This window comes from Hippopotamus amphibius, chromosome 10 (assembly GCF_030028045.1).
Source record: "Hippopotamus amphibius kiboko isolate mHipAmp2 chromosome 10, mHipAmp2.hap2, whole genome shotgun sequence".
Lineage (NCBI taxonomy): Eukaryota > Metazoa > Chordata > Mammalia > Artiodactyla > Hippopotamidae > Hippopotamus > Hippopotamus amphibius.
This window is the reverse complement of record NC_080195.1, coordinates 98,812,535-98,825,726: the sequence shown is the minus strand read 5'-3', so window position 1 is coordinate 98,825,726 and position 13,192 is coordinate 98,812,535. Positions and strand designations below refer to the sequence as shown.

At 43.1% G+C, this 13,192-nt stretch overlaps 1 protein-coding gene across 4 annotated transcripts in view; it reads right to left on the bottom strand.

The window, feature by feature from the left end:
• JAM2 (junctional adhesion molecule 2) overlaps positions 1 to 13,192 on the bottom strand; it is a 100,045-nt gene that overhangs the window by 66,906 nt on the left and 19,947 nt on the right. The window contains exon 1 of one of the 4 annotated variants that reach the window (XM_057696876.1): positions 279 to 780. The exons of the other annotated variants lie outside the window; for them this stretch is intronic. Within the exon in view, the coding sequence (XP_057552859.1) occupies positions 279 to 345 (67 nt within the window). The 5' untranslated portion in view covers positions 346 to 780. Of the gene's footprint in view, positions 1 to 278; positions 781 to 13,192 lie in introns of those variants that run through there. 4 annotated transcript variants of the gene reach the window in all.

Sequence of the window (13,192 nt, the reverse complement as noted above, 5' to 3'; positions counted from 1 at the left end):
TAACCCAACTTTGCAAGAAGATGAGAACCTGCTGGTGTGGACCCTTACTTTTCTCTAACTAGGACGGACAAAATCAGATGCTATTTACAATAAACCGAAGACCTCCAGCACCCCCGATTCTGGGCTCGCTGCGTGTCAAGTCAGATGCCCCGGGGCAGACCTTCGGTCCGGGGCCCTGGAGACAGCCCTCCGCCAGCGCCGGGTCTAAGGGCTGGGGATCTGGAGGGGCTGATCTCAGCAGGAGTGGGTGGGAAGGTGGAGGTACCCCAGCAACTTACAGTCCAGGGCGACCACCAGGTAGCGCAGCAGCAGCAGGAGGAGGCGGTGGCGGCTCCTCCTCGCCATCTTCGCGGGGTCGGGAGCGGGCGGCTCCTCGGAAGCCAAGGGTCCGGGCCGCGGGAGCGCTGGAGGCCGGCCGGGGGGGCACTGAACTTCTCCGCGCGGGAGAGGAGAGACCCGTGCAGGGGAGCGGAGGGGAGGGGCGGACCCTGATGGGATGTCAGTTTCCCCCTTTCAGGGGCGCCTTCTCTGCCGCCTGCCTGGAGGCGGGTCTGGCCTAGACTGGGGCTTGGGGGTCTGGGCAGTTCTTTTTTTGGGGTGGGGACTGGGGGCGGGGGGAGGTTAGGAGGGGGCGGGCCGAGGAAGCCGGACGAGGTGTCGGCTGGGTCCTGACGAGGGGGCCGGAGGAGGCGACGAGCGGAAGGGAAGCCCTGGCGAGGCGTCCCCCACCCCCGCGCCGCCGGGATTGATCGGCTTTGTGTCTGGTCCGGCGCGGGGCTGCCAGCTGTCCCCAGGGCGAGGAGCCCGGGCGCGGGAGCCGCTGGTCGCAGGGGTGGGGGGGTGGGGCGCGGCGGAGGGAGGACTCCGCCCGCCTTGCTCCGACTCCTCTCCCCCCACCTTGGCACAAAACTTCTTTGGGGGTTTTCAGCCTAAGGGTGGAGATTTTTGGAGAATTTCTGGCCAACCCGCGAAGCTGCGGGGGAGGCGCTTTGGGGAGATGGGGTTCGCGGGCTCCGCCTTGGAGGAGAAGCCCGGCGAGGCGGGTAGCCGTCAAGACTCGAGGAGGAAGGCAGGACTCAGATGTTAGCGATCGCCTTGGCTTCGTCTCAGTGTTAGCTTTCTGCTTCTTTGGAGACTTAAGGTGTGTTTTGTGTGCTTTGCTTTTCACGTGTCAGAGTTAGAAGTTCAGCTAACGGTCTGAAATATTTATCATGTTTCTTTCCAGTTATATAACTGCCGCCTGTGGAGTTTTCCACGTGTTAAAACTCTACAGCTGCCCTTTGTCAGGTTTATTTTTGGTCTGCAGTGCTTTTAAAAGGGAAACCCATTATGAATGCTCTGTTGCGTGCTTTAAAATTGACCTGCGCTTATAGTGCACCCAGTACAAGGGCTAAACAGACATTTTTATATTTCCTCCTAGGGACCAAAAATGTCTGATGCGTTCAACAGTATTGACAGGTCTGGAAAATGACCATTCCCAAGAGAAGAAATAGTTATACATTTTTTTAAAATGTAGAAATAATGGATAAAGTTCTGTATAGAAGACAGTCGATTTGGTGGTGTGCACAGGAAGAATTTAGTTAGCTCAGTGGACAAAGGCAACCAGAGTTCAGAAATGCAGAGCTGTGATGAATGAGGCATCCCTGCTGTTTCCTTGGTGACAGTGATGGAAGCTTAATGCCCATGGCTGGAAGTGGGGTAGAGGACCCAGAAAGGAAAGTCAAAATGGCAAAAATGTGAGAGCTATACTCCAGTCAAGCAAGAAGAAAGGACACAGATTCAACAGTTTTTCTGGGCAGTAACAAGAAAGATTTAATGCTTTACAAGAAAAGTTGTTGGCACCCTCTTTTCTCATTCTGGCCACAAATGTGTCTGTTTTGTTCCTCCCTAAAGATACACACAAAAAAGGAACATTTTAAAAAAAAAATTCTGTGACACCCTATGTGAATAATTGATTCATTCAGTTATCTGCCACCCAGTCAAGGCATTTGTCAAATAGCTACAATATGCCAGATGCTGGCAGACAATGATGAACAAGATCAAGTGTTTGCTGCTAATGAGCTCACCGTCTTGAGGAAAGAGAGAGTGAGTCCCACCTGAAAAGACTTCTGATACCACGTCATAACTGTTACGGGAGGACAGAAAATAAGTTTTTGTTGAGTGGTTTCTTGGCAGTGGAATCTGAATAGTGGAATATCTACTCCTTCAACAACTCTGTTAGAGAGAAAATAGAATTATTCCCACTTTACAGATGAGAAAATCAGGCAGTGAGATGCTAAACAGCTTGTTCAAGGATAAGGGGAAGTTCCTATGTTGGGGATGATTGCAGAATGTATAACCCACCCACATCCTCCCATGTAGTCTTTATCAGGCATGGGAAATTGGGGCAAATTTTGAAAGGAAGAGAATAAGGGAAGGACATTCTAGGCAGAGCATAGAGCAGGCTCAAAAGCTGAGAGATCTAAAAATTATGGCTTGGGGCTTCCCTGGTGGTGCAGTGGTTAAGAATTCGCCTGCCAATGCAGGGGACATATGTTCGATCCCTGCTCTGGGAAGATCCCACATGCTGCGGAGCATCTAAGCCCATGCACCACAACTATTGAGCCTTCGAGCCACAACTGTTGAGCCCACGTGCCACAACTACTGAAGCCTGCACACCTACAGCCCATGCTCGGCAACAAGAGAAGCCACCACAATGAGAAACACTTGCACCGCAACAAAGAGTAGTCCCCATTTGCCACAACTAGAGAAAGCCTGTGTGCAGCAATGAAGACCCAACACAGCCATAGACAAATAAATAAATAAATAAATCTTAAAAAAAATTAAAATTATGGAAAAGCAAATTTCTACAGCACTAGAGTAGGACATGTGGAATCGCGTCAGGGGAGGCAGTAGAAACTGGAAAGACGATTGGATTGTGAGTGTCATTCAACATCATGCTATAGACTCTAGGCCTTATCCTGTAGGTAAAGAACATTTTGAAAGCACTAGGGTAGGATATAAAATAATCCACAGTTTAGAACTATGCTGTCCAATATGGTAGCCTCTAGATTCATGTGGTTACATAAATTTGAATTCCATTAAAATTAAAATCCAATTTTCCAGTCACACTTGTCACATTTGAAGTTCTCAATAGCCACATGGGGGTAGTGTCTGTCCTCCTGAACAATGCAGATATCTAGCATTTCCATCATTGCGGAAAGTTCTATAAAACATTGATGCCTTAGAATGATGATTCGAATGGGAATCTAGAGATAAGAGAATCAGAAGGTTAGGCAAGTCTGAAAACCATTGCAGTGTTCTGAGAAAGAAATGAGGCATGAAGTAACTGGTCACAGTGGGGTAAGTGAAGAGGCAGGTAGATTTTAAGGATATTTCACAAACCTAGTCAGCAGGATTGTGTCATCAATTAGCTATAGAGGTGAGAAAGGGGAGACGTTGTAGTAACTGAGATTTCTAACCTGGGTGGCTATATGTGATTATAAAGAGCATCATTACCTGAAAAAGAAACACAAGGAGCATACATAGTTCCAACAGGTTTGGAATGAGATGGCTAAGGGTTGTCTAGTGAGATGACCAGCAAACTATTAGAAAAATTGGGCTAGAATTCAGGAAGCCCTCAGAATTGATTAAAGAAATAAATGTAAATATCATCAGCATCCCCTAGAACAGTGATTGCTAAGATTGCTCCTTGGAATCCCCTAGAGATTCTTAAATATGATTCTCTGCTTAAGATTATATTATTCTGAGTGCCAGAAGTTTCAACCTCAGGGGCACCTGGGGAGCTGTATAGTCTCGTCCTTGGTGTCCGAGGGGTCTGGTTTCAGGATTCCCTGCAGATACCAAAATTTGAGGATGCTCAAGTCCCTTACATAAAATGGCATTCGTAGTATTGCATTTAAACCTATACAATCCTCCCATACACTTTAAATCACCTCTAGATTATTTATAATACCTAATACAATGTAAGCGCTCTGTAAATAGTTGCCAGCATGCATCAAATTCAAATTTTGCTTTTTGGAACTTTCTGGAATTTTTTTTTGAATATTTTTGACCTGTGGTTGGTTGATTCTGAAGATGCAGAACCTGTGGAGGCTGACTATTACTGATAAGCATCCTGGTTGATGCACCCTCTTCAATGGACTGGTGTTTGAGAACCTTTGTAGAAGACGAGAGAAGCCATGAGAGTGAATGAATGAGATCATTCAGAAAAAGAGGTGAATTTTCATCTCGAGGTGAATCTAAGGAATACATCCAATAAGAGGTAGGAAGAAGATCCATGTTAAAAAATAAAAGTGAATCTAGACACAGATCTTATACTTTTCACAAAAACGAACTCAAAACAGATCACAGACCTAACTGTAAAATGCAAAACTACAAAACTCCTAGAAAATAATGTGGGGAAGGAAAAGTTATCTCCCTCTAACCATCCAGGTTTGTGGCTGAGATACCCCTGTAATGAAAAGACAGGTTAGCAGGAGAATAAATATATTTAGTAACTTGTATACCTCCTATATTTATGGGAGATATCCAGGAACACTGAGTAACTCCAAAATGGCCCAAGCTACCACCTTAAATGCCCCCAAGCTACCACCTTAAATGCCATCTCCAGTTAAAGACAAAAGAAGGTGCTGGAGTCTCCCTCTGCCCTCCCCCCAGGCCAGTTATGGGAGGTTATCAGGAAAAGCACAGTAAACAAGGGTAAGGTTGTTACGCAGATTTAATTCACTGCCTTCTCCATTGATGTGTTTCCAGAGATTTAGAGTCATCCTTCTCTTCCAGGTACAGAGAGAGAAATACCCATGGAAATAGAGATTTCCCCTAGAAATAGAAATGTCTCCTACAAAAGGAGCTTTTGTACTTCTACTCAGTTTTCAGGGCTTTTCCTATGTCTGCTGTTTCTTAAAAGTAATCAGCCTAAAATAATTCTCCTGCCAAAGAGGCATATTTTGGGGTGACAGATCCTATTCTCCTTTAATAACAAAGAACAAAAGCTAGCACATCTGGGGTTTGGTTGTGACTTTTTGCACATAATACCAAAGGCATGATCCAAGCAAGAAAGAATTGATAAACTAGACTTCGTTAAAATTAAAAATTTCTGTTCTTTGAAAGATAATTTCAAGAGAATTAGAAGCTACAGAATAGGAGAAAACATTTGCAAAAACCATATCTGATAAAGAACTGTTATCCAAAATATACAAGGAACTCTTAAAACTCAACAATAAGAAAACAACCCTTGGGAGATTAGGTTTGCCATATATACATTACTGATAAGAAAATAAATTTCAAATTGTACACTTTAAATACATGCAGTTTATTGTATGCCAATTGTCTCAATAAAATTCTTAAAAAAAACCCCCACCAATCTTAAAAATTGGTCGAAGACCTTAACAGACACCCCACCAAAGAAGATAAAGAGATAGCAAGCATAAAACATTTATTAATAGGAACTTCAATTAAATAGTTGGGAGACCAGAATGAGAAGCTCTCATGCCCCGTGACAATAGCAGAGCCCAAGAGGAAGAAGAAAGGCTCCTCTTCTTTCCCAGCGAGGACTCAGCCAAGGAAAAGCCATGAACTCAGTTTATTATAGCTCTCCCAACTTCCTTTTCCCCCTCTCTAAAAGTGTTCTCCTTTCCTTGCAGTGCAGGGACTTGTATTCAGCTCACCATGGCTGCAGACTCCAAATTGCAATTCTCTGTAGATCCCAAGTAAACCCATCTTTGCTGGAAAAATAACTGGCAGTCATTTGTTTTAGGTCAACACACATAAGTATATGAAAAGATACTCCACATCACGTTATCAAGAAAGTGCAAATTAAAACAACAAGATATCACTACCACACCTATTACAATGACCAAAATCCAGAATACTGACAACATCAACACCCTTCAAATGCTGGTGAAATGTGCAGCAAAAGGAACCCTCATTCATTACTGGTGGGAAGGCAAAATGGTACAGCCACTTTGGAAGACAGTTTGGCATTTTTTACCAAATTAAACATACTCAGCGTATATGATCTTTTTCTACCTTCAGCACTTCTGACATCGAATGCATGGGATTTTTTTCCTTCACACCAGTCAGTTCTCCCACTTTCCAGACACTGAAGAGTGTCCTGCATTTCAATTCAATTCTGACACCAACTACCCAGAATTAGTGCAGATCCCATAGGTTCAGGGCTCAGTCCCACAGCAACTGAAAAAAAAAAAAAAAAGCACAACCTAGAAGTTGAGAATTATGTTTTATTTGGCAAACTTACTGAGGACTTAAGCTTGGGATACAGCCTCTCATATAGCTCTGAGAGACTGCTCAGAAGAGGTAAGGGAAGAGCCAGGATATATAGGATTTTTTGCTAAAACAAACAAACAAAAAAACAAACCATGTAGTCGAATATCAAAATATTACTGCTAATCACAAAAATAGACCTCTCAAGTTAATGATTTTAGTGCTTTTCAATATAAGAGAAGATGTAAGAGTCTAGCCTTATTGAAAGCATTCTTTTAATATGCATATTAACTATGGAGGGTCAGTATCCTGTTTTTCTCCACCCTAAATCCTCTCGGGGTACATTGTCTGGGGTTAGTAATGGCTTTGTGGCCATTACATCCTTTGTTTACTGAAGTGGCAACTTTTCTTTGTCCAACCCACAACACCGCCTTCACTTTAGATAGCAGTCACAAGTATTGGGTCCCCAGACTCCTGTCTGATTGGCTACACAGTTAGAGACTCCCAGAACTCCCTCCTTACATTCAATAATCTACTAGAATGGCTCGCAGAATTCAGGAGAACACTTGACTGTTACTTCATTATCATAAAGGATGCAACGAAACAGTCCACTGAAGAAGTACATAGGGTGAGGTCGGAAGGGTCTAAGCACAGGAGCTTCCTTCCCCATGGAGTTTGGATTGCCACCCACCTAGCATTTGGATACATTCACCAACCTGAAAGGTCTGATAGTTTAAGTGTTTTTATGGAGGTTTTATTAGGTAGACATAATTGATGAAATCAATGGCCATTGGTGATTGATTCAATCTCCAGCCCCTCTCCCCTTCCTGGAGGTGGAGTGTGAGGCTGGAAGATCCAGTCCTCGAATGCTGCTGGTCTTTCTGGTGACCAGATCAACCTGAAGCTATCTAGGGGCCCCTAGACACCTCACTAGCATACAAAAGACATTCATCACTCTAGAGATTCCAAGGGCCTTGGAAGTGTTACTGAGTCCGAGATCGCTCTGTTCGCTGTATGACAGGCCAATAAATTGGAGAGGAGGTGTTAAGGCAAGGAATATGACTTTATTTGGAACGCTGGCAGATGGATAAGATGGAAGACTAGTGTCTCAAAAAAACCATCTTATCAGGGTTTGGATGCCACTTTCTTTTATAGCACAGAGAGGGAGAGGAGATGAAGAAGTAAAGTAAAAAGGTCATAAGTTTTCCAAATGTCCCCTAGAATGGCTAGCCTTGGGGAGGGGATGTGTTAATTTCTTCTTTTTTGCAGCCACCCACAGGTGGACAGGGTCAGGATGTTTCCCATAACAAAGCCACTTTGGTTTAACATTCAGGCAGAGGGGCAGGGTTCCCCAAGGTAGGCCATTATGTATAGACAGTATCCTTTTAGTGAACAAAAGCAATGGGAAGCAAAGGTTAAAGTAAAAGAAACAGATCCAACAGGTAGTCAGATCTGGCTCTTCCCTGTTACAGAAGCTCTTGTGTCAGTAACTAGGGACTAAGAGACCATATATTATAAGCAAAGATGCTCCTATTGCTCCATCACTCAGGAAATTACAAGAATTTTAGGAAGTCTGGGCAGGGAACCAGGGATGAGGACCAAATATGTATTTCTTATTATATCACAATATCACAGTATACAATCCAGCAATCATGTTTCTTGATATTTACCCAAAGATATCAAAAACTTACATACACACAGAAACCTACTCAAAGGTGTTTACAGCAGCTTTATTCATAATTGCCAAAATGTGGAACCAACCAAGATGTCCTCCATAGGTGAATGGATAAATAAACTGTGGTACATCCAGACAATGGAATTATATTTGTAGCTAAAAAGATATGAATCCATTAAAGGACTTGGAGGAAACCGAAATGCATATCACTACGTGAAAAAAGCCAATCTGAAAAGCCTCCGTATGTATGATTCCAGCCATATGACATTCTGGAAAGGTTAAAACTATACAGGCAGTAAAAAAATCAGTGGTTTTCAAGGCTTAGGGGAGGGAGAGGAACACGGAGGATTTTAGGATAGTAAAATGACTCTGTATGATATTACAATGGTGAATACATGTCATTATACATTTATACTGTCAACTGAAAAACATGCCCCACCTACGAGTTGAGAATTATGTTTTATTCAACGCATTACTGAGGACTGTAGCCCAGGAGATGGCCTCTCAGACAGCTCTGAGAAACTGTTCCAAAGAGGTAAGGGAGGAGCCAGAATATATGAGTTTTTGCAAAAAAAAAAAAAAAGGTAGTAGAACGTCAAAACATTACTGCTAATCACAAAACAGACATCTCAAGGTAATGAGTTTAGTGCTTTTCTATATAAGAGGGTGAGTCAAAAATTATCCGCACTCCAGTTATGTTAAAACTTCTGTTGGCTGCACTGTCTTATCAGCGCTTTGCATTCAAGGCTACTGTCTCCCCAGGCACTGCTGTGCAGGTGTGACCATGTTACATTTGTAACTTCGGTGTGAGCAAAAATGGATGCCCCACTTGTGATTTGCACAAAAGAAGAGCAGCATGCAGTGATTCGTTTTTTGTGGTATGATGGTGTACCTGATGCCGTTATTTATTGAAGACTTTGTGCACAGTATGGAGAAAGTGTTTTGTAGTGAAGAAGTGTGTATGAATAGATAGAGAAGTTCAAGGAAGGTTGCACAAGTGTTAGCCATCAAGAAGGAGCCTGATGGGAGATAGGATCAAGATGGCGGAGTAGGAGGACGTGCGCTCACTCCCTCCTGCAAGAGCACCGGAATGACAACTAACTGCTGAACAATCATCAACAGAAAGACACTGGAACTCACCAAAAAAGACATTCCACATCCAGAGACAAAGAAGCCGCAATGAGGTGGTAGGAGGGGTGCAATCTCATTAAAATCAAATCCCATAAATGCTGGGTGGGTGACTCACAAACTGGAGAACAGTTAAACTGCAGAAGTCCACCCACCAAAGTGAGGGTTCTGAGCCCCACGTCAAGCTCCCCAACCTGGGAGTCCAGCAACGGGAGGAGGAATCCCCAGAGAATCAGACTTTGAAAGCCAGTGGGATTTGATTGCAGGACATCCACAGGACTGGGGGAAATAGAGACTCCACTCTTGGAGGCACACAAAAAAGTGTGCTCACCAGGACCCAGGGGGAAGGAGCAGTGACCCCATAGAAAACTGAACCAGACCTACCTGCTGGTGTTGGAGGGTTGCCTGCAGTGGGGGCAGCTGTGGCTTACCAAGGAGACAGGGGTATTGGTGGCAGGGGTTCTGGGAAGTGCTCATTGGCGTGAGCCTGCCCAGAGTCTGCCATTAGCCCCACCAAAGAGCCTGTAAGCTCCAGTGCTAGGTAGCCTCAGACCAAACAACCAACAAGATGGGAACACAGCCCCACCCATTGGCAGACAAGCAGATTAAAGTTTTACTGAGCTCCACCCACCCAGCCCTACCCACCATGAGTCCCTCCCATCAGGAAGCACACACGAGCCTCCTAGACAGCTTCCTCCACAATAGGGCAGACAGCAGTATCAATCAGTATCAGCAGTATTTCATCTTGTGGAACTGAAAACCACAGCCACAGAAAGAGAGAGAAAATGAAAAAGCAGAGGACTTTGTACCAGATGAAGGGACAGGATAAAACCCCAGAAAAACAACTAAATGAAGAGGAGATAGGCACTCTTACAGAAAAAGAATTCAGAATAATGATAGTGAAGATGATCCAGGACTTTGAAAAAAGACTGGATGCAAAGATCAAAAAGTTTACCAGAGACCTGGAAGAATTAACGAGCAAACAAACAGAGATATGCAACACAATAACTGAAATGAAAAATACACTAGAAGGAACCAATAATAGATTAACTGAGGCAGAAGGGCAAATAAGTGACCTGGAATACAGAATGGTGATAATCACTGATGAGGAAAAGAGTAAAGAAAGAAGAATGAAAAGAACTGAAGACAGCCTAAGATACCTCTGGGACAATGTTAAACACACCAACATTCACATTATAGGGGTCCCAGAAGGAGAAGAGAGAGAGAAAGGACCTGAGAAAGTATTGGAAGAGATTCTAGTTGAAAACTTCCCTAACATGGGAAAGGACATAGCTACCCAAGTCCAGGAAGCACAGAGAGTCCCAGGCAGGATAAACCCAAGGAGAAACATGCCAAGACATATAGTACTCAAATTGACAAAAATGAAAGACAGAGAAAAGTTATTAAAAGCAACAAGGGAAAAACAACAAATAACATACAAGGGAACTCCCATACGGTTAACAGCTGATCTCTCGGCAGAAACTCTGCAAGCCAGAGGGAGTGGCATGATATATTTCAAGTGATGAAAGGGAAGAACTTACAACCAAGAATACTCTACCCAGCAAGGATCTCATTCAGATTCGACGGAGAAATCAACAGCTTTACAGATAAGCAACAGCTAAGAGAATTCAGCACCACCAAATCAGCCCTACAACAAATGCTAAAGGAACTTCTCTAAGTGGGAAACATAAGAGAGAAAAAGGACCTACAAAAACAAAAACAAAACAATTAAGAAAATGGTAATAGGAACATACATCTCGATAATTACCTTGAATGTAAATGGACTAAATGCACCAACCAAAAGACACAGACTGGCTGAACGGATACAGAAACAAGACCCATATATATTCTGTCTCCAAGAGACCCACTTTGGACCTAGGGACACATACAGACTGAAAGTGAGGGGATGGAAAAAAATATTGCATGCAAATGGAAATCAAAAGAAAGCTGGAGTAGCAATAGTCACATCAGATAAAATAGACTTTAAAATAAAAAATTTTACAAGAGACCAGAAAGGATATTACATAAAGATCGAGGGATCCATTCAAGAAGAGGAGATAACAATTATAAATATATATGCACCCAATATAGGAGCACCTCAATACATAAGGCAAATGCTAACAACTATGAAAGAGGAAAAGCAAGGCAGAAATAGAGACACAGATGTAGAGAACTAACATATGGACATCAAGTGGGGAAAGCAGGGAGGGTTGGGGGGGAATGAACTGGGAGATTGGGATACCAAATTGTACACTCTAAATATATGCTGTTTATTGTCTGTTAACTGTATCTCAATAAGAGTGCTCAAAAAAAAAAAAAAAAAAAAAAAAAAAAGAAGGAGCCTGATACACATCCATGTCCATGGCTGATGACAGCATCGAGCGTACATGTGAAATGACTCTGTCAAATAGATGAGTGACAGTGGATTATGTGGCAAATAATTTGCAAATCAGCCATGTCTCAAAGGTTTAACAATCAACAGTGCTTGTTACAGTGAGATGCTTATTGAAGAGATGAAGCATAAACTTCAGATTAAACATGGAGGACTGCTATCCAAGGGCATTGTGATCTTGCATGACAATGCACGTTCGCACACTTCTGCCCACACTGTCAACACTCTGCAGAAACTTCGTTTTGAGGTGTTAAAGCATCCTCCCTATAGTCCTTATCTTGCTCCATCAGACTTTCACCTGTTTGTTCCCCTGAAAGCAGCCCTATGAGGAATAAAATTCACTTCTGATGAAGTGAATACAGGGTTGCATTCATGGCTCGCAGCTCAGCCTAAAACATTTTTTAATGAGGGAATATGAAAGGTTCTTAACAGATGGACAAAGTGTTTTGAAAAGCAAGGAGATTTTGTCAAAAAAATGATTTATCAACTGTAACAAATGTGGGACTTCCCTGGTGGCACAACTACTGAGCCCCAGTGTCACAACTGCTGAGGTCCACGCACCTAGAGCCTGTGCTCCGCAACAAAAGAAGCCACTGCAATGAGAAGTCAGCACACCACAGTGAAGAGTAGTCCCCACTTGCCGCAACTAGAGAAAGGCCATACTCAGCAACGAAGACTCAACGCAGCCAAAAACAACAACAGCAACAACAACAACAACAAAAAACTGTAACAAATGCATGACTCTGGCGGGAGACATTGATCATGAGGGAGGCTATGCTGTGTTGGGGGCAGGGTTTATATGGAAAATCTCTACTTTCTGCTTAATTTTGTTGTGAATCTACAACCCCCAAAATAAAGTCTAAGAACAAAAAGTAAAACAAACAAATAAAAGAACACAGGAAAGAGCAGTCAAAAATGTATGAAAGGACCTCAGAAAGAATCAGGAGCCAAAGGTGAAGTATTTACCGTTTTCAGTGCTCAAAGGACGATTGAGAATTGTCTCCTGCATTTAGTAATCATGAGGGCATTAACCACGTGGGCAACAGAGAAAGCAAGCCTCCAAAAACTTGTAGAAAAAAATTAGACTTGTGTTCTTTACATAATAAAGTATAAAACTAATGCATAAGATAAAAATGAATACTGAAATGATTACATATATCAGTAGCACAGGAATTTCCTGGCAGTCCAGTGGTTAGGACTCTGTGCTTTCACTGCCAAGAGCCTGGGTTTGATCCCTGGTCTGGGAACTAAGATCCCCACAAGCTGTGTGGCATGGCCAAAAACCAAACCAAACCAAAATAAAACAAAACAGCAGCAGGATGGTGAAAGGAATAGTAATAGTTAATACTGCTTCATTAATGCATGGTTGGGAGTGTGTTTCATTCTTGTTCTGCTTGTAAGAATCCCAACCCCAGAAGCATGGGGCAACTCATAGGGAGGAATGGGGAGGAATTACCATGGGCATCCCTCCAAACTCTGTTCTATTCTCCAGGATTGCACTGGCCGTCTCTGCCCCCTCCCACGTGTCATAATCACTTTCACTCTGATACCATAAGCCCTTTGTCAGGTAAACATAAATGGGGTGTTTTAGGATGGCTTACCATTTTACCTTCTTTCCACCCACTCTAATTCTGAATTCAGAGTAATGTTGAGGAGGTGACAAGGCACATTTCCTAAAACAAGCAGTGCAGAGAAGGGTGGGTTTAAATTGAGTGACTTCTCACAACATCTCAGATTTGGTATTTCTGTGTCAAATGGGTTATTTTTCCTCA